At 39.9% G+C, this 25774-nt stretch overlaps 1 protein-coding gene across 3 annotated transcripts in view; it reads right to left on the minus strand.

The window, feature by feature from the left end:
• snx27b (sorting nexin 27b) overlaps positions 1-25774 on the minus strand; it is a 116584-nt gene that overhangs the window by 23325 nt on the left and 67485 nt on the right. For all 3 annotated transcript variants that reach the window (XM_060921452.1, XM_060921450.1, XM_060921451.1), the window contains exons 4-7: positions 25254-25318; positions 20814-20918; positions 11386-11464; positions 68-231 (exon numbers count right to left, since the gene is read on the minus strand). In XM_060921452.1, the coding sequence (XP_060777435.1) occupies positions 68-231; positions 11386-11464; positions 20814-20918; positions 25254-25318 (413 nt within the window). The remainder of the gene's footprint in view (positions 1-67; positions 232-11385; positions 11465-20813; positions 20919-25253; positions 25319-25774) is intronic.

Consider the following 25774-nt stretch of genomic DNA (forward strand, 5'->3'; position numbering starts at 1 on the left):
AAGAGTTTCACATATACACAATACACCAGAAAGCCTCACACAGACACTTAACTCCACACACACCTACCTGGTGAAAGCAGTAGTTGATGGCAAGCTCGTTGTCGTTCAGCAGGATCTCCTCCTCGGTTGTGAAGAGCCACTTGCGCAGCGTGAGGCAGGTACCGGGAACAGCTGATGTGTAGTTCTGCACGTATAGCTTATGAGGGAACTCGTTCGGAGCCAACTTCCGTACTGACGACCAACACAGGAGGAAAGCAAAAATGTTAGGGAGATTTCCCCAGTTAGGGGAACCCTTTGTGTTTTGTAGTTTTATGGATTACTCAGAATGGATCAGTCATCATGTCTTTCCTATGCAGCACTGTCGTTTTAGCATCGTATAACTCTGTGAGGCCACACCTTTCAGCACAACTAAGGGTTTTGTCTAATGCAATTCTATAGTGTCTGTTTCACAGAGTATACTTTTTGGGTCCACAATAGTCCAAAAATCAAACCTCAGATTTTTGTTTCTCTGCTGCCAAAAATGACCTTTTGAGATGGAAATTAACAGCGCAGAATTTGAGAGCTACAGGTCAGATACTGGGCACATTACTTGTGGTGAGAAGACAGCGTATAGTGCATTTCTAAAATGGACCACCTTTCTTATAGTCCACAAGCGTAAGGTCAAAAGTCAAAGTCCCTTCCATGCCAGGATCTGGTCTTCCCAGGCAGTCTCTTGTTCCAGTACTAACCAGACCTTTGAGGCGTATGGGTGCAGCGCTGATCTCAGTTTCCATAGCCCTTGGCCACTCGCCTATACAGCTAGGGTTACAGTGGGGGGGCTGGTCCTCTGGTAACCGCAAGAGTTTGACTCCCTTCACATCTGTATTGTAGTGTGCCTTGCCAGATGGCAGTAGGCATCACTTTTATGATGGGCTTTAGTATGAACCAACAGCAAGTAGAACTTGCAATCTCTCAGTCGAAAGGCGGACATGATAACCACTAGGCCAGCTCGTGATACCAAGATTAAGGTACACAAAGTGAAAAACTGATGAAATGGGATTTTAAGTACAAATTTTCAAATTCTGTGCAGCGATGTTTGTACATGGTGGGAACTGTAATAACAACTGAAGTGGTGATCATAATCCTTGTGGTTTTCCAGAGACGACACTTTTTGACAGACTCTCATTTCAACCACCTGTGAAGCTCTGCTGCACATCTGTTTCAAGTCCTGTTTTTACTGTGCAACAACAGAGTATAGTGGCCAGTGGCCAAGTATGTCTCCTGATCTGAACCCAATCGAACACCTATGGGGAATTCTGAAGAGACAAGTTGAGCATCACTCTCCATCCAGCATCCAGTCACTAAAAGAGGTCATTGTTGAAGAATGGAAAAAGTTTGATGTTGCAAAATGTCGCCAACTTGTTCATTCCATGCCTAGAAGACTTGGTGTGGTCATTAAAAATCATGGAGGCCATATAAAGTACTAGATGTAGTAGTTTTTGTGGCCTCCATGATTTTTAATGACCACACCAAGTCTTCTAGGCAAAAAAAAAAAGTAGGGCCCAATTACGCCAGCAGCGGTCATGGCGCACCACACATTCAAGAGAAAAATAATCTATTAGTGTTAACATAATTTTGATTAACCCTGTCTGTCTGTTTGTCTGTCTCCCCTATTGTGTCTAGTTGGACAGGAGAGAAAATGTAAGCCAACAGGTTCTGGGAATTTAACTGGCAAGTGTTGTTCTTATTACAACACTGATTCAGAAACTGAAACCTTTTACAAAACAATGCGAGACACAAGCTTTCAGCCTGTATGCTAATCCATGACAAATTGTCTAACCGCCAGATATGGCAGGAAACGACAGGGGTGTTTCCATGCTGCATATTCATGACTAACCACAGCTCCTTGAAGCTTTTTGTGTCAACAGTAAAGAGGTGCAGGTTCTGAATTTCTGAGCCAATTTAGTAACTTCTTGAGAATATTCAAGCATTTCACAAATTTGAAATATTTTCAGACAGATGAGCTGCAAAGCATCTCTGACTCACTTGAGATTTGTTTACTAATGCTGTGTTCACACTTACACCGGTACGAAAGTGGTACAACTGTATCGATACAAAGTATACCGGTATTTGTTTGCGGTTTTCTTTCACGGAAGTTGAAATGCGCGTGCACGAAATGTTTCCGTGGTTACCGAGTAACTTCCTTCGAGAATATGGTGGATGAAACAACGTGTGTGTGCTTTTTGTTGTCAATGTACAGTCTGTATTTCTGGTGGTCATTTATTCAGTCGAATCGTATAAAACGCGCGAGGCAGTTCTCCCCCCTCCCTTTCTCCCTCTTTCCTTCTCTTCCCCTCCCTTTCTCTCCCTTTCCCCCTCCCTTCCTCCCTTTCTTTGCTCCATGTAGCTCCACGGTTGTTTTGAGCCATTTTGACGTTTTATTTACAGCTGGAAAGCACGTGCGTATTGTATTGTATGAATAACACGGAAGACGTAGGAATGGTTCATTGCACATGCGCATTATATTTGTATCAATACGGAGCTGCTTCATCTGTCCACACTACAGCGAAGTGCTACAGTACTGATACGAAACCCATACATTTGTGGGTTTCGTACCGATACAGTTATACCGCTACAGTACTGGTATAGTTGCTAGCGTGGACAGGTGTTGCGGTACGAAAGTAGTTTCGTATTGGTACAAAATCCCTAGTGTGGACAGGGTAAAACAAAGTCAACAGAACCAGTGAAGAGATTTCAGCACTGAAACTGAAAACTAAACCATCTGCCTGTCCAGGCTGCTGTGATGCTTCCAGGGGGATTATTCTACATGGCATGGCCTGGCACAATCATGAGGACAATCATGAGGACCATCTAATTCTGGCCATTATCTGTTTTGTACATTATCAAACTTGGGCAAATCAGACAGACTCCAGAAAAGTGCTTGCAGCACACACTCATATTTTGTTCAAAAAGTTTGTCTATATGATGTTCTGGTCCCAATACTAAGGCTTCTCAAAAACACCTTATCTGGGAAGCCAGGACATTTCCAATTATCTGGTCATCCAAGCATCATTTTACACGATGAATCAAATGAAAGCTTTCAAAAGTCTTGAAGCCTGTAACTTTTTCGTTTGTAGCTGGGTTCATGACGTTGGGATAAGACTTCTAAAGGAAAATAAACGTCTTATTTTTGTGAGGGTAAGTAATGTAAGCCAAAGTGTAGTATGTGATTCAAGTCAGAGCTGCTGTGGGCATTTTTGCAATGATAAGATATGGGCATTTATATCTTCTCATCTCATCTCATTATCTCTAGCGGCTTTATCCTGTTCTACAGGGTCGCAGGCAAGCTGGAGCCTATCCCAGCTGACTACGGGCGAAAGGCGGGGTACACCCTGGACAAGTCGCCAGGTCATCACAGGGCTGACACAGACAACCATTCACACTCACATTCACACCTACGGTCAATTTGGAGTCACCAGTTAACCTAACCTGCATGTCTTTGGACTGTGGGGGAAACCGGAGCACCCGCGGGGAGAACATGCAAACTCCGCACAGAAAGGCCCTTGCCGGCCACGGGGCTCGAACCCGGACCTTCTTGCTGTGAGGCGACAGCGCTAACCACTACACCACCATGCCACCCGCATTTATATCTTGAAAAGTATTATTCTCATCATCAAACTTTGTAGGATGGAAGACAAACATGTTCTCAGTATCACTAACCCATTAAAAAGTTTATACTGTATGCCTACCGATTTTGTACATGACCTTAGATTTGGGTGAAAAAGTGCAAAATTTCTGAACAGATTGATATTTAGGGTATTATAATATAAACCCTTTTTTGCTGCACTAATATAGTACCAATCATCATTTTCCTTCAAATACAGTCTTTCAATTTTGTGCATCAATCACGAAGCCATTTCCGTGTACATGGTCATGTCCCATATGTCTCACGACTACCATTTTGACTTTATGAAAAGACCAAAATATTCCACCATGCCTTGAGGTCCATTGGTGACCGAGACCTCAAATATTGGTACATATTAATAACACTATTTGCACAAAAAATTGATATATATTAGTGCTAAAATGTGGCTTTGTAGTACCCTCAATATCCCTGCTGTGTAAGAATTTTGTACTGTGTTTTCCAAATCTAGTGCCTAATAAAATGGCATACAGTACAGACTTTTGATGGTTTTGGAATCAAGAAAAGATGTTTGTCTTCCATCCTACAAATCTGGCAAGGTTACGAATAATACTTTCCAAGATATTACTGTCCAAACATGGCTTCCCAGATGAAGCCTTTTTGAGGCTATAAAAATAAAATGTCAAGGGCTTGGGGGGGAGACGACTTGGTATGTGAGCAGAAAGATTTGACAGGCCTTGGTTTGTGAAAGTTTTCTCTCTGTTTAAAAGCAAAGTGAATACTGTTACATTATTCAACAGTTTGTAATACCCATCAGTTCAGAGTGCTCCAATTTGTCTAAAGTAATTAAAGTCTTCTTGTATGTACAGATAAGGTACATTCTGATGCCCAAAACAATTTCAAGTAATTTTTGCAATATTTCTATTTCTGTCCGCACATCAAGCTGGCGTTTTCCATTGCAACTGAACACAAATCTTTTAACAGACTGCAAATATTATAAAAACTTTGTAGATGGTTTACTACACTGATTCACAGACATTTAAAGACAAAACTAAAGTCAATTAAAAAAAATAATAAATAAATTAAAACTGCCACCCACCTCGTTACAACTGATTATTTTAATATACAGTACCAGTCAAACGTTTGGACACACCTAATTCAAATGTTTTTAATTCAATTGTTTTCTTAAATTTATTGGAGGAAAGCAACCCTCAGCACATCAAAATGATCACATCTCGTCTGCATGATATTGTTCTTGCGAGACATAGGAAAATGCCATGCACAATTAAAACATTTGAAAATTTCAGATGACTCTGCAGTCAGCACCTTTAAAGTAATGATGGATGCCGTTTCTCTTTACTTAGTTGAGCGGTTCTTGACATAATATGGATTACTACAGTTGTGAAATAGGGCTATTTACTGTATTATTATTTACTGTTTGATTTCAAACACATTAAGAAGGCAAGAAATTGCACTAATTAACTCTTGATGAGACACCTGTTAATTGAAAAGCACTCCAGATGACTACCTCATGAAGCTGGTTAAGATAATGCCAATAGTATGCAAAGCGTCATCAAGGGAAACTGTGGATGCTCTAAAGAATCTAAAATATGAAACATTTTTGTTTACCACATAATTCCATTAATTTTTTTCACAGTTCGGTTTCCATCAAATCGTATGCTCTGATTGGCTTGCGAGTGGTCCGGAACCCTACGATCCGGACCCCGGTTACGGACCTTTGGCGACTCGCTCATTCACAACATACATAGTAGCAATTTTTTGTCAACACGTAGTTTCGCATTTCTCAGTATAATAGCATTAATTTTACTGCATGGATAGCGATAACAGTGTTCACAGTGAAAGCGAGTTTTACTACCCTGATGAAAACAAAATAAAAGAAAACATTTCAGGAGAAAACCGAAAACGAGGTTGTAGCAGGTTTGTTCCCAATACACAGTCCCCTCCAAAAGTATTGGAACGGCAAGGTCAATTCCTTTTTTTTTTTGTACACTGAAGACATTTGGGTTTCAGATCAAAAGATGAATATGAGACAAAAGTTCAGAATTTCAGCTTTTATTTCATGGTATTTACATCTAGATGTGTTAAACAACTCAGGACAGAGCACCTTTTCTTTGAACCCACCCACTTTTCAAGTGAGCAAAAGTATTGGAACATGTGACTGATGGGTGTTTCTAGTTGCTCAGGTGTTGCCTTTTAGATTGATTGCTGAAACTTTAAATAGTTCTTTTTTTTGGCTTTGGGTTTCACCTGTGAAAACTGTATTTGCTGCTAAGCAAACATGAAGACCAGAGAGCTGTCAATGGGAGAAAAGCAAACCATTTTGAAGCTGAGAGAAGAGGGAAAATCGATCAGAGCTATTGCACAAACATTGGGCATAGCTAGTACAACAATTTGGAATGTACTGAAAAAGAAAGAAACTACTGGTGTACTGAGCAACAAACATCGAACAGGTCGGCCAAGGGTAACAACAGCAGTTGATGACAGAAACATTGTGAGAGCTGTGAAGAAACACCCAAAGACAACAGTTAGTGACATCACTGCCAAACTCCACAGGGCAGGGGTGAAGGTATCACAATCCACTGTTCGAAGAAGACTTCGAGAGAAGAAATATAGAGGCCACACCACAAGATGCAAACCACTCATCAGCAAAAAGAATCAGAAGGCTAGATTGGATTTTGCAAAGAAGTAAAGAGATCAGCCACAAAAGTTTTGGGACAAAGTTTTATGGACTGATGAGACCAAGATTAACCTCTACCAAAGTGATGGAAAGGCCAAAGTATGGAGAAAAAAAGGATCTGCTTATGATTCAAAACATACAAGCTCATCTGTGAAGCATGGTGGAGGTAATGTCATGGCTTGGGCTTGCATGGCTGCTTCTGGAACAGGCTCACTAGTCTTTATTGATGATGTAACTCATGATGGTAGCAGCAGAATGAATTCTGAAATCTACAAAACCATTTTGTCTGGCAATTTACAGAAAAATGCATCCAAACTAATTGGGAGAAGCTTCATCATGCAACAAGACAATGACCCAAAACACACTGCCAACACAACAAAGGACTTCATCAGGGGGAAAAAGTGGAAGGTCTTGGACTGGCCAAGTCAATCACCGGACCTTAACCCAATAGAGCATGCATTTTACCTCCTGAAGAGAAGACTGAAGGGAGAAACCCCCAGAAACAAACAACAACTGAAAGAGGCTGCAGTAAAGGCCTGGAACAGCATTTCAAATGAAGAATGCAACAGCCTGGTGAAGTCAATAGGTCGCAGGCTCAGTGCAGTTATTGCAAGTAAGGGTTATGCCACCAAATATTAAATGTTATTCACTTTAAGTTAATTTAAAAATGTCTGTTCCAATACTTTTGCTCACTTGAAAAGTGGGTGGGTTCAAAGAAAAGGTGCTCTGTCCTGAGTTGTTTATTACATCTAGATGTAAATACCATGAAATAAAAGCTGGAATTCTGAACTTTTGTCTCATATTCATCTTCTGATCTGAAACCCAAATGTCTTCAGTGTACAAAAAAAACCAAAGGAATTGACCTTGGCATTCCAATACTTTTGGAGGGGACTGTAGTTTCCCTTTGGGGCGGTCTCATTTTCTGTTAGAATTTGGTATAGAAAAAAAATATATATATTATTTACGAGCTTAAGGTCGGTCTGTATTGTGAAATACTGTGACCTCGGCCTTGAAAATACTGACCTCGGCCACAGTATTTCATGATACGGACCTCCCAGCTGGTAAATTTTATATACATGTTCCAGATGTTATTTCATAGTTTTGCCGTCTTCAGTATTATTCTAGAATGTAAAACAGTGGTTTCAAACCTTTTTCTTTGAAGGTCCCCTTGCTTGTGTCCAAGACAAGCAAGGCTTTTGTTTGGGCTTCTGTTTTTATTCTTACAAGGGCACTGAACGCAGTCTCAGACAGGTAAGTAGTGCTGAATGGGAGAATAACCTGTGGGTTACTGCGTGTTTGGCCAGTCTGGGAGGGACAGTGTGTCCTTTGACTGTCCAAAACTTTTTGTATCCGTTCTCCAGAAATATTTTTTTGAAACGGAATCAGCTTGAAGGTCACAATGCTCATCTTCACAGCCAAGATATTCCACGTCCTTGAGGGTGGAAATGTAGGGGCCCATCACCCACGCGTCCTCTGATAAATCGTTAAATGTTGGCAAAGCAGCTCTTAAAAGTAGATGGCCTTTCAATTTCATAAAATCGGTGAAATTTAGTTCCCTCTGAAATTTGGTCATTGTGATGCATGTTTATTTTTGCAATACCTTTATTTAAAAAAAAAAAAAAAAAAAAAAACACACCGAACCCCCCCCCCCCACACACACACACCATTCTGTGGCTGGGAAGTTATTTGAGGGGATTCTCTAGCAAATAATGTGCATGAAATCACTCGCTTTGTGCAGACAGAGGAAGTCTGTGTGCACGTGAGCAGGTTTACCTTCGTCGTCATCTTCAGGGTTTTACAGCAGCTGGCATCCAGTGTTACACGACTGCCATCTACAGGTTTACCTTGACCATGCACTGACAGTTACGCCATTCTGTTGCTAAATGAACAGCTGATCACACCAAGGTGTTCACTGACCGCCAAGATTTATTAGTTTGGTCCTGTGTTTCCTTTCCTTTGCAACATGTCTTTTCTTCTCGCTTTCCGTTACTGTAGTCGGTCTTTCACGTTTCGTTCACACGCTCACGTCCTCCCATTTTTCTCTCCTGTTTCAAATTTGTATCCCACAATGCCTTGTACAAACAGGGATAGCCCATTACGTCATGCATCATGTGGTATCTTGAATTGGGTCGTGGTGAAGCAGGAGGAAATAGCGAAGAATTTAGGGCCACATGGCCCTAAATACATTAATTGTTCCATTTAAAAAAAAAAAACAAAACTAAAAATTGGAAGTCTGTGATTTGAATTCAGTAGCTTTCGGTCCACTAAACAAAAATAATTGGGTGTCAGGGAAAATAATTTTTATGACCTACACTTGAAAAATCTGAAAGGCAGTCTACCTTTAATCTGCTCATGGAGCAGGTTGATGTGCAGTTCATCAGACTGCTTCAGCAGAAGCAGAAAACGCTGTAACTCCCCTTTTGACATTTTTGCAATGCTATACTCCAGTTGGTGTACAAAAGCATCTGGAACTCTCTTTGCACTGCATGACGTTTTGATGCAGGTCCCTGCATCCACTTGTTCGTCTCATTGTAGTGTGAGAATGTGTCAGCCAGGTATGTTGCTTTGATCCAGAACGCATCAGTCAGCTGTTCACACAGTGGTTGATTATAATCTTGCAAGAATTCCTTTATTTCTTCTTGCAGTTCCATAAAATGCACCAGCACTTGTCTACACGACAACCACCGTACCTCAGTGTGTAGCAGTAGTGTTTGATGCACTTCATCCTCACATAGCTGGGCAAAAAGTCTTGTTAGAAGGATGAGCTTTAATAAAGTTTACAACTTTAACAACAGTTGACAGGGTGCTACTGAGGTCTTCCGAAATTTTTTTTTACTGGCTAACACTTGGCAATGTAGCCTGCAGTAGAAAAATCACACACACCAGGGCTTTTTCCTTCCGGCGACTGTTAAATCCCTTGTTTTTGTCCATCATTGCTGCGGTGCAGTCAGTGAAACATGTGACAAGGTTTTCATAGGGCAGATTGGTGGATGAGAGATACGAGTCCACACTCAAATATTTCCTGGCCTGTTGTCTCACACACTGACAGTTACTGCGTTTACATGCACATCCAAATCGAGCTACTGTTGGTAATCGAGCTAAGGGTCCCAGCAGGGGTGCCAGAGAAATCCAATCCTACATGCACACAAGGAAATCTAGCTATTGTGTGAGGTACATTGTGCACCCAAGCCACAGGTGGCGCTACACGCCCCAGCGTGTTGGTACACTTCCGGTTGTCGTCATGAAGAAGAGCTATTCAAGAGTATAAACAAAGTTATCAGTTCCGTGTTCACAAGAAGAACGACGACGAGGACAGCAACATCGAGAGAGAGAAGATGGACAACAACGAAGCAGCTCAGCACTTGCTGAACATCCTGTACACCATCGCGTTGTACTTGAACTCACTCGTCACTTCCGGAAGGGGCAGTGCTGAAGTAAGTAGCTCGACTACGTAGCTCGATAGGGTTTACATGCACTAAGTAGCTCGGCTACAATCGCATAATCTAGGTCGCGTAGCTCGATTACGAGAAATCCAGTTCGGTTCGATTTCAGCCGAGCTAAGGTGTTTCCATGGCATTTAGTACTTCGATTTCAGTCGAGCTACGGCAGAAATTCGATTTTCTCTATGTGCATGTAAACGCACTCAATGTTGTCAGAGAGTGGGACAGTTTTCACTTTATCAACCACCTGCAGTCCACACAGCCTCTCGCCACAATTTTCGGGCAGGCGGGTTTGATTAGCTGCTCTCCAATATTGTGAGGTTTTTTAGCCTTGGCAATTAACAGCAAACACTCAAATGATGCCTCCGTGGCGCTGTGTAAATCACTACCTGCTCTTTTAAAAGATTTTCTGATGTCCGTGGATCTTCTTGACAATACCAGCTGCTTCTTCCGCTAAAAATATTCCTGACTTTCACCAATAGTCTTGTGGTGGTATTTCAGTTTGCTTGGCTTCATGCGGTCATTAGCCAGCTTCTCACCACAAATTACACATTCTGGCCAAAAACTGTCCTGTCCTTCCATAAAACCAAAATCAAGGTAACTCTCATGATATTACCTTTTCTTCCTTTTTGATAATGAGGAGTCATTGGCACTTGTAAGTTTCTCATACACTTTGTTTTATTCATACAATGATGCGGACAGCAGCAAAGCAATCAGGGATGAATTAGCCACGAGCTGACCTGGATGAGAAAATATAATTTTAATAACCTCTCAACCTCAGAGCAGACAAAGTTTTGCACACCCCCTGTGATCTCTGGTGCCCCCCCTGTGGGGGGCACAGACCCCAGGCCAGGAACCATGGATGTAGAAAAGAGTCAAAATACAGAAAAACCTATGAATGAGTAGAGTAGGTGTACAAACTTTTGACTAGTACTGTATTATCAGTTACAAAATAATATTTTTGTATAATTATGCGCACACAAATGCTGAGAGGGACGCAGCACTGTGTGACATTCACAATGCAATTCAAATATCACCCAAACCCCTTGTATAACTACCCACAAGTCACTGCTTTGTTTACAGTGATGCAGTCAATGAACAGCCCGTGACCTTGTTGGCACTTATTGTTGGAGGTGAAAGCCTGGCCTCTAGTGCTCAATAATAATGAAATACAATCAGTTATTTACACAAAGAGCTGCAGTTGTGTGAAGAATACAATTAGCAAAGCGATTTCACTTTTCTGCCCTGCCCCATCAGCCTTTAAAAAAAAAAAAAAATACAAAACCAGGACCAATGCTCCATAAGCATTCTCCAAAAATCCTGGCTGTTATCTGGTTACCTCTGCTCAGTCATTAGGAATGTTTTGGAGGTAGTGAGGAGCTAATCAATGCGAAACAACAGCAGGAGAATCAGCACTGAACGTCTAATCCAAGTTGATCAATCTGAATTACTTTTAGCCAAGCTGGTTTGTGAGCTTCCCATTTCTACATATCTGTGTTTATCATTTGATCTGAGCCAAGTCCACACCTGGATCAAATGCGCCATATACACAATCAAAATTATAGAAGTAAAAATACCCCATAATTTTGCCCGAGAACAGAGAATTCTGACGGAGCCACACTTACCAAATGAGTGGTTAATGACTTCAAAGAGAGCAAAATAACTGGCGGTAATACTGTCCATCCCAACCTTCATCACCACAGCCTGAGACAGAGAGCATTCATGTGAGAGAGATCATGACACAAGGAATAAAAGACAGACAGACATTAAACATGTGATGGGAAGTCTCTAGTAGTTTATCTGGATAACCCATTCCACACACTTCTCCAGATGAACAAACATTATATACCATTGTATTGAGCGCTTATATTATATATGACATTACACAGCTGCCCAAAGATATGAAGTTTACCTCTGAGTCGTGAACATGCATGAGTGAGTGAAGCAAACGAGTGAAATATTTTTTCAACACGAGAAGATAAACTTCAGATCTTTGCACCACTGTGTAATGTTCTTTTCATTAAATGGACACATTGATGAAAAAAAAAGTTAACCAAAAGAATTTTAATTTTGAACCAATTCGCCATTTTGACAACGCGCTTCTAGTCAGCGGGAAAACACTGGGAGGTCATCGGAGTGAAATATAGGGAATTATTGTACATACAGGACACTTTTTCCACAGAATAAAAACATGTATTCTATTCTCTTCTAGCAGGTTTCATTCATTTCATTTGATAGCATGCAATATTGTCATCATATCGTTTATCCTATGTGTATTATGTCACTCTACCCAATGGAGAATGAGCACTGAATATAGTTTACGATATTGCATGGTTGTCAAGACAACATGACGTCACATGTCAGAGCACGACTATCCAATGAGAGTTTTCTGTTGCGCATGCACACAATCATTTTTGTGTTCGCCAGGAAAGAGAAAGACGTGTTAAACACCCGAAAGGCTACCAAAACTTCATTAGATATTCTTCACACATATTTACAAGAGAAAAACATACCAACAGACATTGAAAAATGGGGGGAGACACGTCGGAGACGTAAAATTTCCACGCTAGCAAGCGACTGTTACAATTTGTAAAGAAACATGGCTACCAGGTTTGCTTTGTTACCGGAAGATTTATTTTGGCTGCCAGGTATCTCCGGTGTGTGTAGTTGTCTATGTTGACTTTGACCCCTTTAGACACAAGGAAAAATGCTATGGAGCTTCATGTGTACAATTGTACACATTATGTCCAAAGGGCTTAAAAGTAAATTACAGTGGGAAATGAATACTTAGGCCACACCAATTCGATTAGTTGGTTCTCGGAATCGCCGCTTGAAGAAAATGCAAAATGGAAAAAAAAAAAATCGAAATCAACTGCAGGTTGAGGTCATGTGACATTGAAAACCAATCAAATCGCCCCTTTCACTTTTGATAAAGACTTGTGGAAGAAACATGGCTGTGGAGGGGAATCCTGCAAAGCCTGTGTTTGTGATTGTTAGGATATTCAGCGAACAGAAGCGTAAAATCTTTGACAGGTGTGTCGAAATTCAAGAGGGGGAAAACTTTGCACAGTTGTACTCAAGATGCTGTGAGCTTGTTACCCTGTGATGTGCCAACTTGGACAACGACTCTGTGGAGGTGGGTTTGATTTATATATTTCATTGATTGATGTGAGGGGCAAACAAAAAAATCATTAGAAGTATTTAGCCATCAGAAGTAGCCTACTCCTGGTCAAATCTTTTTTTCTGTGCATTGTAGACGTTCAATTGACTGTAATTCAATCGTTTATTTAGCCTATCTGTTTACTGGTTTGCCTGATAAAAGACGTGCAGCCAGAGCTAGCCCTTAATGCATATGGGTGGAAATAAGCTATTAAAAGAGCCATATGAAATGTGTAACAATAATGTATTGTCGTTTTGTTTCTCTATTATGAAAGCCCTCTATTTCCACCGCTAATTTTACCATCAGAGCATTTTTTTAAATTTTATTTTTATTTTGCGCGCTCGCTTCATATTTTTCCTGAAAAAATCTGAGAACCAACTAATTAAATTGGTGTGGCCTTAAGTCAGAGTGAAAAATACTGTGGCAAACGTGCATGGAAGAGGAGTCTGGAGACAGAAATCTTAGTTTCTTGGTCATTAACATGTGCTACTTGCTCTCGACAGCACTGGCTTGACTGCTTTATTAGCATTCGCTAACACTACTGATGAACACTACACCGGTTGGAAGGTGAGTTCACTGCTGTGCTAACAGCGGCAACTCACAGTTAAGCTAACATTGGCCTTCAAGAATACTGATATGCAGATATGAAGTGTGTGTGTATGTATAATAACAACAGCTTTTTGAATGGTATAATCAGATGTATTCCATTCAGTGAGCGTGATATTCAACTTGTCTTAAACTCATTCAATGTCATACTAGCTGAATGGAATACAACTGATATACCACGAAAAAGCCAGCCAATATTATTATGTCACTCAGATCCGCGATGTATTTCGTATGAAAATATGGAGTTTAACATGAGAAGATAAAAATCATATCTCCAAACCAACATGTGATGTTCTTCATATTATATAGACACGTGCACAAAGTACCCAAATTTGTCAAAACAAAAAATTCATTGATTTCCTCACAAGGGACATATGGAGAATTGTCACGGTTTTAGTTCTCCATGCCCCGGATGTCGCTCATATAGGAGTGGTGTATTTCCCAGTAAAACACTCATGTCCATATAATATAATAAAACTAGATCCTTAATATTTTAAGGATCTAGTTTTATTAGAAATTCACACCAATAAAGCACCAGACATTCTGCAATTAGCAATAATAATAATAATAATAATGAAATACATGATTTTTGTTGATGTAAAAACTAGATTCAGTGATTTCATGGGATTGAGGTGTGTGTGTGTGTGTGTGTGTGTGTGTGTGTGTGTGTGTGTGTGTGTGGTGTATTTGACAGACAAGGAAAAAAAAAAAAAGTGTTTTGACAGCATGGGAAAGAAATAAATCCGTCTGTGTGGCACTTGTTTCTAAAGTCAACTCTCAAATAAAATACACTCATTATTATTCTTTCCAGTCTGAAGTAATCAATACAAGAGATCATACCTTATAAAAAGTTTGTTACATTTTTCACTTTGCATTGTTTGAATTTGAGGACTTGGCAATCCTATTGAACTAAATCTGGTGTCTAATTTTTAACCATATAAACTTATAGTGGCTGATATGATCAGTTATCAGAATGGGTTCGACTTTAATATTGGCAGTGGTGGCGCTAGGGCTGGAGTCACTCAGTGCGGTAACTCATGGGGTCACCAACCCACCCTCCTAAATAAATAAATAAAAATTCCTCCCTGGAATACTGATGCATATTAACTGGGCTCAGAAAAATGTTTTTATTGTTGTAACTAGGCATGTAATGATTCACCCAATTCACAATTCGGTTCAATTCACAACACTGGGTTTACGATTCAATTTTCCTCAGGGTATTTTTAAAATAAATTAAATGAAAATAAAAAAAAAAAAATCATCATCATCAACTTAAATATCAAATCAAAGTCCTTCCCATGCCATGTGGTGCACAGGGTGGCGCTGATCTCCATTTCCGTAGCCCTCGGCCTCTCACCTATTACATAGCTAGGGGTACAGTGGGGGGGCTAGTCCTCTGGTAACCGCGAGAGTTAAATATTTATTAAATTAAAAAACCCTTTTGTTTCAACAAGAATTATTTACAAACAATTGTAAATATTGGAGTATAACAACCTTTTAACTAAAATATTCCTTTTATTAAAAACGACAAAATAGGTCTTTTCTTAATAACCATTTATGAACATTTGTGAAGGCTGTACTCAGATTGAAACATAAGTGTTGCCAGGCAAAACAAACCTTGCCCGGTAGCACTTATGATGAATATGAAGGAAGATATCACGAAAAAAAATAGGTACCCTATGGGTACATGTGGCTACTGCTTAAAAATAAAATTGTTTTCTGATACCAAGTCCATACAGTAAATATAGCATCTATATTTACTCTATGAGGCAGTAGCCACAAAAGTGAAGCGTAATCCAAAAATGAATAAATCACAGAAGTAAAATATATCAATACTTTATATTATTCTACTCTTACAGTTTTCGAAACTGAAACCAAAACCTCCAAACTGAGGCTGACATACACACTGTCGCCATGACCCAAACTCTTATTCCCTAGAAAAGGCCTGGCGCTAGAGCTCAGTGGTCTCTAGGGCTGTAACGATACACCCAACTCACGATTCGATTCGTATCACGATTTTTGATCCACGATTCGATACACCCACGATTTTTTTTAAATATATGTTTTTTAAAGTAGTAAATTTGACTTATTAACATTTACTTACTTACATTAACTATTTAATAACAAATAATTCAGACCACTGCAGAGAATGAGTAATATGTATGCAAAAATGAACAAATGTATCCAAAGATTGTTTTATTTCTCAAAATAATACTGTTGAGCCGGAAGCTCTGTTTTTTTCGGTTCTGAAAAAGTCATTTTTCCAAATCGTGTAAATCCGTTAAGATTTTTTTTTTTTGGGGGGTGGCTCTCTCACTGTCTCACACTCATAGGGCCAATGATTTTCTGTGATCGCGGAAAACAGATGGAAATTACGGAATTTTTATAGTGAAACATTGTTCGCGTGTCAAAGTGTAACTGCCGCAGAAGGCTTCTGCATAACTGCCGCTAACGCCCAAGCAGCCATGCCTTTCTGGTCAAGGCAGCTTTGTCGGTGATTGTGATTGGCTTGTGGCACACCTAGCCAGCCAATGAGCTGCTTGTTTACAGATTCACTCCCCGCGTCGCAACCAGAATGGCGACCGCTTAAAAGAAACGAATGCTCTGTTGGCCAGCGTTGCCAGATTGGGCGGTTTTAAGTGCATTTTGGAGGGTTTTGAACATATTTTGGGCTGGAAAACGTCAGCAGTATCTGGCAACACTGCTGGTGGCCAAGGACGCCATATGGTTGCCAGTGGCGAGTGTGGACATTGTGTGACTCGCAGAAGATTGTCGCAGGTCGGCGAAAAAACGACTTACTAATAGATATAAAAAAATAAAAGTAATTTAAGTAAGTTTAAAATGTAATTTAAATAAAAAGTAAAGTATTCATAAATTGAAGTTTGGAAGCGCCTCTGTTTTTGGGCTGAGGAGAAGTTTGAAAGGGTGTACCGCGATTCTGCCTTGTTGTATCTCGACACGGATCGTGGCTCTGCGTATCGCGATTTCGATACGCATATTGTTACAGCCCTAGTGGTCTCAATACTCTTTTCGACAACTTCCTGTAACAACTCGGAAGTACATCACATCTACGACCACTGGCTGAAGAAGGCGAGGAAAGGGGGACAACCTGGAGTATATTTTAAAAAAGGAACGCACTTTCCCTTGGTAATAAGCATAAACATGTCTGAAAGCGATTTCTTTAGTCTAGTCCATTTATTTTGAATGGTGAACCGAATTGTATACAATACACTTACCTGGCCATTTTAATAGGAACGCGTGTATGCGGATGCGCAATGCACGATTATTACACTCATATTCTTACAGCACTATGACATAGTGGCTAGCATCTCCGAGGCAGTAGCCACAACAAAAACGATTTTGACCTTTTTGGTGACCTTGACCGGATGACCCTCAGAAAGTTGGAGGTTCTATTTGAGACCAATGCCCATCTATCCTGAAAGTTTCATGAAGATTGATCCAGCCGTTTTCCCGTAATATCGTTAAAAAAAAAAAAAAACGAAAACAATTGCTGGGTTTCAGTCATGTGACTTTTCTTAGCAGTTTTACCGGAAGTGAAATAGCTGGTGGTCTAAGCAGCTGCCATAGTGCAAACAACTAGCAATAACTTAGAGCATGCTCGTAATCTAGAAGCCGCTGCTCGCTTTAGATATATTCAGAAGATCACTATGTGCAATGGAATCGACCCCTACAGTCTGGGAAAGAAGGATTTGTCATACGATCTCGAAAACTACCCTTCAGTCGAATTCCCCGACATCTCAAACTATCTGGTGTTGCAAACATCCTTCTACACCGCAAAACAGATGAAAGTGTGGAAGAGCACGGAGGCTTACAACTTTTTTGTATGTGGCTGGGTAAGGGACCTCGGTATCAAGTTCCTGCCGAATGAATCCTGTATTGTTTTTGCCCATTTAAGTACGTTTTTAAGCTTTTCGTTCACATCTTTACAACGAAGCGTTGCAAGTTGAAGTGTAAACAAACAGTTCGCTTGATTCTCACTTGTGTTGTCTCTTATCTCTCAGGTAAATCATTCACAAAGTCAATCAGAAACCCCTTTAAAGACCTGGATCTTAGTTAAACAAGACAGAAGTGATCATGGCACATTGTAACTGTATGGCTGGGTAAGAATTTTGTCGCGACCTTTAATACATATGGACTTTGTGAGAAGGAAACGAAGAAACAGCTGGGGACTTTAGCACTTCGTGACTAAAAAAAAAACGTACCGTAAAATAACGACACAGCAAGAAAAGTACTTGGAAAACACTAAGAACATAGCTGGGAGGGATATACAAACCTTTCACCAAGTGACCACTGCAAACTCGAGCATGCTTCGACTTGGCTCCCTTCGATTTCAGTGAGAGGTTCAAAGCCACCTTTCTTGACACCTTTTTGTGAAATCCTGTGCTCATTCACCTGTTTTTATTAGTTCACAGGGAACCCTGAAGAAACTTTTTTTTAAATCAGTTTCACGGTATGATCGATTCGAACAACCTAAAACAGCAGAAGCGTAAGGCATTTTTCATGCGAGCAATGCACCTTCTTCATACAAATGCTTTGTCAACTGAGCTTTGGTAGACCACCAGCTAAAGTTTTGAACAACTAATGAGGCGGATGCGACATCACGTGAAACCCAGCAATAGCTCACCCCTTGGTGGACTCCGTCCTGGGTGAGGTAACTACTTCCATTTACTTCTCTTTTCTTTAGCTGTCAGTCAGTTAAACGAGAACCAATTTCTTGCTAAAACTATTTGTACAGTCAACCACACAACAGGTCTTTCCCATTTCAGAGTATTAGAGCTGGGTTACTTCCACCTACAGTGAAGTCACATGCATTCCCTTGATGTTATTGTGTCCTCTGCTGTTTAAACACCACAACTGCAGCTAGGAAAACCTAAGACTGCATGGTTCATATATTTTTATTTCCTCGATTCAAACAGTCAAATTTGTATAGTAATTTACCGTTGCACAATATATTGTGGCATGCCTAGTTATAACCAAGTACAGGGATATTTTTATTAAAAAAAAAAATTCTGCTAAAACACTACACAATTTTTTAGTCATTTTGATGTCACCCACTGCAAGTCTGCACCCTCCCCCTCTCCTAGTGGCACCACTGAATAATTGGGGACAATTTTTATATGTTAAAATATGTATAGGGCTGTTGGGAATTTATTAAACTTGGTATACAACATTTTAACACTAAAAATATTGACTGCCCTACCAAAGGTTTACAATCAGTCAGGGATCCCAGACGTCCGCTATTTAGCGGAATTCCACTATTTTTCTAGCCAAAGTGGTGGTGGGTTTTGTTTTTTTAAATCTCTTGTATATCCGTTAAAAATATGTTTAAGTAAAATGACCAGCAGAATACGTTCTGATTTGGTTTGCTTGTTTAGCGAGGTTTTTGTCAGCTTCGTTTGTTCTCGTTGACATTCGGGAACACTCGGAAGTTAAATTGATGTAAATACCGCAAGACTGTACACGATAGAACGAGAAAACAATATGGCTGCGCCCATTTGCTAGAAAATGTGTTTTAACTCCGGTCGTGCTTTTGTTTCTAATGCGTTGAACTTAATTCAATATGCAGGGCTGTGAAATTTCCGCAGATTCTGTCGCGAAAAATATCATCTTCACAAAACGTCTATTTTTGCATTAAAAATCATTGGGGGGGGGGGGGGGGGGTGTCCAGTCGGTTTTAATCATAGGTTTTAATCGCCTTGCACGAGACCAGCGGCTCAGCTGGACTCACAGAGTTTTATGCCAGCTGAGCGTGGAACACGTCTTGACTGCGACTCAGGAGCAGTGTTGCCAGATTGGGCGGTTTCAATTGCATTTTGGTGGGTTTTGAACATATTTTGGGCTGCAAGATCAGACATAGTTAAGATGCCATCAAAAAGGAAAGCTAAGGAGGTGTTTGAGAGAGATGCAAAGAGGGCTAGAAAAGAACACACAGACAGACTGAAGGAAAAGATGAAAAAGAACAAGTTTGCAAAACTGAAAGAGATGGTGTTAAAGAAAATTAAAAGACTTTCATTAGATGCTGTTTGACAGACTATGAACATTTTGTAAATAGCTTTAATAGAGGAATGCAAATACTATAGAACTAATAGCCTTACTGAAAGATGAATTGAAAGAAATAGCTGGGAGTGATGCAAAGAGGAATAGAAGGAGCCAGAAGTAAAAGAAAAGATGTAAATAATAGAAACATTAGTTTTTTTTAAACTTTTGCTCTGTAGACAAGAGACATTGTGACAGATTCTTGGAAAAAGCCAGGATATAATACAAGAATTAAGTGTAATTTGGAAGACAACAGGTATCTCTCACTTAAATATTGAGCATGATTTTTCACAAAGTCATTTTGAAAGGCCCATCAAAGTTTTCTTTTATTAACATTTCTTTAAATTGTTATTTACACATTTTTTTACTTTTATTTTGATTAAGAGATAAAATACATAGGCACTTATTAGATATTTCAAGGTATTTTACATGGATCTTTCATTTTAAAAGAGAAAACTGTTGATAGGTATTTATATGGCAAAATGAAGACCAAGACAAATATTTACTTGTTGAGATCAATTTTTTACTTGCAGGAAATGCTCAGAATACACCATATAACACCTAAAATGGCTTGGTGTCCGGCTTATGCTGGGGGGCTGTGCCCCCCCAGACCCCCCCCCTTTTCCTCGGATGTCTTATTTACAATTTCACAGCCCTGAATATGTCGTGGAAAAAAAAGATATCGTCCATAAAAGAGATAGCGGAACAGTGTCCGGGTTAGAAGTATATTCTTCAAAGCTACATTTTCATCTAATTTTTATAAATAACAATTTTTTTTTTGCCACTTATGTCATTGATTACAAAATACGGTATCAAATAGATACACATTATTGTTAAATTCTGTTGCTTTTCTATGTTAAATCTATGTAAAAAATGTGTTCTATAGAATCTTTAAATGTTAAAATCTCAACAGCTTCAGGGGGCTTGCAGCGCCCTTGACCCCTGCTGATAGTTTCTTACATTCCTCTATTTTTTTCAATTACTGCTGGGATCCCTGAATCAGTAGAGTGAGTACACTCCCCTTCCAACATTTGTTTATATGTTTTCGTTATCACAGTGTAGCAAAAAAAAAAAAAAACGACATTCATTTCTTCTGACCACAGTACCAAATCATCATTCTGAACTCATTTGTCTTAACCTGTTTTGCGTCATGTAAAAAATACAAGCTGACCATGTAACCTGGCTTCTTGTTTGGTCTACATGGCAGTGATGAGCTGCTGTATGCAGTACCTGGTACACCTGGTCTGTAGTGCAGTTCTTTCGAACTCGGACAGTTACTGTGGTTTTATCTGGCATGGCTATCCTCAACTCCACATCAGAGACTCCATTATAGTTCTGAAAGTGAGGGGGGGGGAGAGGACATAAATCAGTGGAGGAGATTCATGGTCAAGCAGTTCGAGAACACCACTGATCACCTTGAGGACAGGGACAGGCGAAACAGAGCCAAAGGACAATACGTTAAGAAACTGGGTGGAGGGTATAGGAGAGACCTTTAAAACGTCATTCACTACCAAAAGGAAACGAATACACACGAGACCTCCTTACACTGCATAGTTCACAGACAGCATTAGAAACTCAAATTTGGATCATATTTAATTTTAATGAACAAAAGAAGAAAAGTGCATTCTCTACTTGCCTTCCACTTCTATAAACATCAAATAAATCAGAAAATCATCAGAGGTCATTCATATTAAATGACAAATATTCAGATATTATATTAATAGGAAATATGCAACATAACCTTAAACACTGTGTGATGGCCACAATCACACAGGGTAATATCATCCCACATTCTACCTTTGCACCGTATTAGTTTGCTGCACAGTCTATCATACTCAAATAACTGACAACACAGTTCGTTTGATTTACAGTTCATTTGCTTTAACCTTACATATGGAGTGCACACACACTGTAGGGCTGCGAAAGCCGTTTGTTTGTCATTAATCGTGCGTTTTTGTTTGAGTTTTCTTTGAGTTACCCTGAGGGGGGGGGTCCTTCCTGGTTGGGCAAAAGGCATGGCTGACGGCTGAGGAGATCTAAATCTTGGAGCCTGCTCGTTATGCCATACCATGTCTCACCATGTGCTCGAGGGGGATTTTGGCTTTAGTTAGTTTTGCTTTGCATCTGTTTGTAGTCAGTGTTTATTTTTGTTTATACCTTCTGTGTTATTTGGTTTGGCCAAGCTACTATGTATGTTCTCTTTTGTCTCATTGTGGGAGATCAGTTTTTCTTCAGTTAACGTCATGACTTGAGACACAAACATCTAACAAGTTATATTTTGTTGACCTCTTTTATAGGCCTCGTTATTATTAATTTTGGTCTTTGTAAACTTTTTCCAACATTTTTGGGTAAATAAAACCCTGCCTTTTGAACCAAAAACTCCTGTGTCCTCTTGCCTTGCTGTTTGGTCCCTTAACTGTGCTTTTCCACATTTTGTTACATTTCCTGATTGGACTAGGTGGATGGGCCAGTGTTGCTTTGGGAGTACGCTTAGGGTTATTATCTTTTTGGAAGGCAAACACTCCAACCAGGTTTCAACCAGATTTCCTTCTAGGATAGACCTACATGTGGCTCCAGCTATCTTATCCTTAACTCTGACCATGAAAAGCCACAATATGATGCTACCAGCACCATGTTTCACTGTAGGGATGGATGTTCTCTCACATACTCAAAAATGGAGTACTAAGCTGCATCTTTTCTTGTCACTGGGGTGGAACCCTAACCCTCTGTACCTTTAATATACATCTTTCACTTGGAAATGTGGATGTAGTGTACTTAAGATTTAAGATACATAAACGGATAGTGATGAATTTTTAGAGTAAAGCTTCCTTTTTGCACTTTTTTTTTGGTAAATTATCTATACTAAAAGGCACCCTTAAGGGTTCAAAGTCCCTTCCCATGCCAGGATGTGATCTTCCCAGGCAGTCTCCTGTCCCAGTACTAACCAGGCCCTTGAGGTGCACTGGGCAGCGCCGATCGCTGTTTCAGTAGCCCCTTGCCTCTCGCTTATTACTGTACATACAGTGCTCAGCGTAAATGAATACACCCCCTTTGAAAAGTAACATTTTAAACAATAGCTCAATGAACACAAACAATTTCCAAAATGTTGACAAGACAAAGTTTAATATAACATATGTTTAACTTATAACGTGAAAGTAAGGTTAATAATATAAACTTGGATTACACATTTTTCAGTTTTAGTCAAATTAGGGTGGTGCAAAAATGAGTACACCCCACAACAAAAACTACTACATCTAGTACTTTGTATGACCTCCATGATTTTTAATGACCGCACCAAGTCTTCTAGACATGGAATGAACAAGTTGGCGACATTTTGCAACATCAAACTTTTTCCATTCTTCAACAATGACCTCTTTTAGTGACTGGATGCTGGATGGAGAGTGATGCTCAACTTGTCTCTTCAGAATTCCCCATAGGTGTTCGATTGGGTTCAGATCAGGAGACATACTTAGCCACTGAATCACTTTCACCCTGTTCTTCTTCAGAAATCCAACAGTGGCCTTAGATGTGTGTTTAGTCATGTTGGAAAAGTGCACGACGACCAAGGGCACGGAGTGATTGTAGCATCTTCTCTTTCAGTATCTGCAATACATCTGTGAATTCATGATGCCATCAGTGAAATGCAGCTCCCTGACACCAGCAGCACTCATGCAGCCCCACATAAGGACACTGCCACCACCATGTTTCACTGTAGGCACCACGCATTTTTCTTTGTATTCCTCACCTTTGCAGACGCCATACAGTTTTGAAGCCATCAGTTCCAAAAACATTTATCTTGGTCTCGTCACTCCAGAGTATAGAGTCCCAGTAGTCTTCATCTTTGTCAGCATGGGCCCTGGCAAACTCTAGGCGGGCTTTTTTGTGCCTGGGCTTTAGGAGAGGCTTCTTTCGTGGATGGCATCCATGCATGCCATTCCTCTGCAGTGCACGCCATATTGTGTCACAGGAAACAGTCACCTCAGTTTGGCTTTCTACTTCTTTAGATAACTGCAGTGAACTTGCATGCCGATTTTCTTCAACCCTTCTCATCAGAAGATGCTCCTGTCGAGGTGTTAACTTCCGTGGACGACCTGGACGTCTCTGAGATGGTTGCAGTTCCATCTTTCTTAAATTTTTGTACCACTTTTGCTACAGTATTCTGACTGATAAGTAAAGCTTTGCTGATCATCTTGTAGCCTGCACCTTTGTGGTGTAAAGAAATTATTTTCTTTGGGGAATTCTGAAGAGACAAGCTGAGCATCACTGTCCATCCAGCATCCAGCCACTAAAAGAGGTCATTGTTGAAGAATGGAAAAAAGATTGATGTTGCAAAATGTCACCAACTTGTTCATTCCATGCCTCGAAGACTTGGTGCTGTCATTAAAAATCATGGAGGCCATACAAAGTACTAGATGTAGTAGTTTTTGTTGTGGGGTGTACTCATTTTTGCACCACCCTAATTTGACTAAAACTAAAAAAAAAAAAAATGTGTAATCTAAGTTTATATTATTAACCTTACTTTCACGTTATAAGTTAAACAGATGTTATATTAATCTTTGTCTTGTCAACATTTTGGAAATTGTGTTCATTGAGATATTGTTTAAAGGGGGTGTACTCATTTACGCTGAGCACTGTAGCTGGGCTTACAGTGCACAAATGAGGATGGGTTCCCTTTTGAGTCTGGTTCCTCTCGAGGTTTCTTCCTCATGCTGTCTGAGGGAGTTTTTCCTTGCCACCGTCACCACAGGCGTGCTCATTGGGGATAGATTAGGGATAAAATTCTCTCATGTTTTAAGTCGTTCAAATTCTGTAAGGCTACTTTGCGACAATGTTTATTGTTAAAAGCGCTATACAAATAAACTTGACTTGAATTGACAGTGGGGGGCTAGTCCTCTGGTAACCACGAGAGTTTGACTCCCTACTCTCATTTGTACTGCAGTGTGCCTCACCAGATGGCAGTAGGTACCATTTTGGTAACGGTCTTTGTTATGACCCAACCACGAGTAAAACTCGCAATCTCTCAGTCAAGAGGCGGACATGCTCCCAGTCACCCTTAAGGGTACCACCCCAGGAAGGAAAAAAAAAAAAGGTTCAGCAAAGTACCCTTTTTTCCAGCTTTGGTCTCACCAAACCACGTGGTCTTTTTCTGCATTAGCAGAGTCTCTGTGCTTTTTGGCAAATTCCAAATAGAATTTCATACGTTTTCATCTTTCTTTTTTAAATAATGGCTTTCCTCTCAGTTTGTGGACTATATGGACTATGCTTGTCCTGTGAACAGCTTTTCCCCCCTCTCCAGTTCTTTCAAAGTTACCATTAGCCTCTTGGTTACTGCTCTGACCAACACCTCTTTACTCAGTCACCAACTTTTGGTGGACAGCCTCCTCTAAGCAGAGCTGCAGTTAAGCCATATTCGATCCAATTTCTAAATAAATAATTTAATGGCATGCCAAGCTCTGTTCAAAATTTGAAACATTTTAAACTACATATAAAAAAAATGCTATTGTTCAGAAGACTGATGTTAAAAAGATAAAAGTATCTGGGTACTTGTTTGGAAAAGCCAATGAGTATTTAAAGCCTGCAAAATGCTGTTTAGGGCAGCTGGTCATAACCAAGTTAATATGATAATAAAATATGGAATGAATATTTTATATTGTGTTTTAATTGGCTTACCTCATCTGATTCAGACAAGAATTCCTGCATTATATCACTCTCTCCAATCACTCGCACAGAACACACTGAAATGTGAAAGAATAAAAGAGCAACATGGAGAGCATAAGTGCAGAATCAAAAGATTGCCCTAAAATATTAATCTTCTGTAATAATCCTCTGCATTGTTTTCTCCTTCACACTAAATGTACCAGAGCGTGATGCAATATTGATAATTTGCATACGGACATGCACAACTCATGTTAAAATATTCTTCGAAAAAACCCCCGTTGTACTTTGGCTCAGTCATGACAAAATCTTCCTCAAACCAAGCAACTTCACATGATAAAAGTTCAGATTCAGACAGATCTGATGGAAAACTGCAATACGATCAGCTTGTCTCAAACGCTCACAAATGAAAGCTGTTTGTGGGTGTACCTGTATTAATATTACGGTGTCTTTTGCATTTGCTGTGACAATTTTGGACTGTTTTTATGCCAATATTAACTTAGATTTGTAGTAAGTAAAATATTGCCTTGCAATTT

Source organism: Neoarius graeffei, chromosome 5 (assembly GCF_027579695.1).
Source record: "Neoarius graeffei isolate fNeoGra1 chromosome 5, fNeoGra1.pri, whole genome shotgun sequence".
Classification (NCBI taxonomy): domain Eukaryota; kingdom Metazoa; phylum Chordata; class Actinopteri; order Siluriformes; family Ariidae; genus Neoarius; species Neoarius graeffei.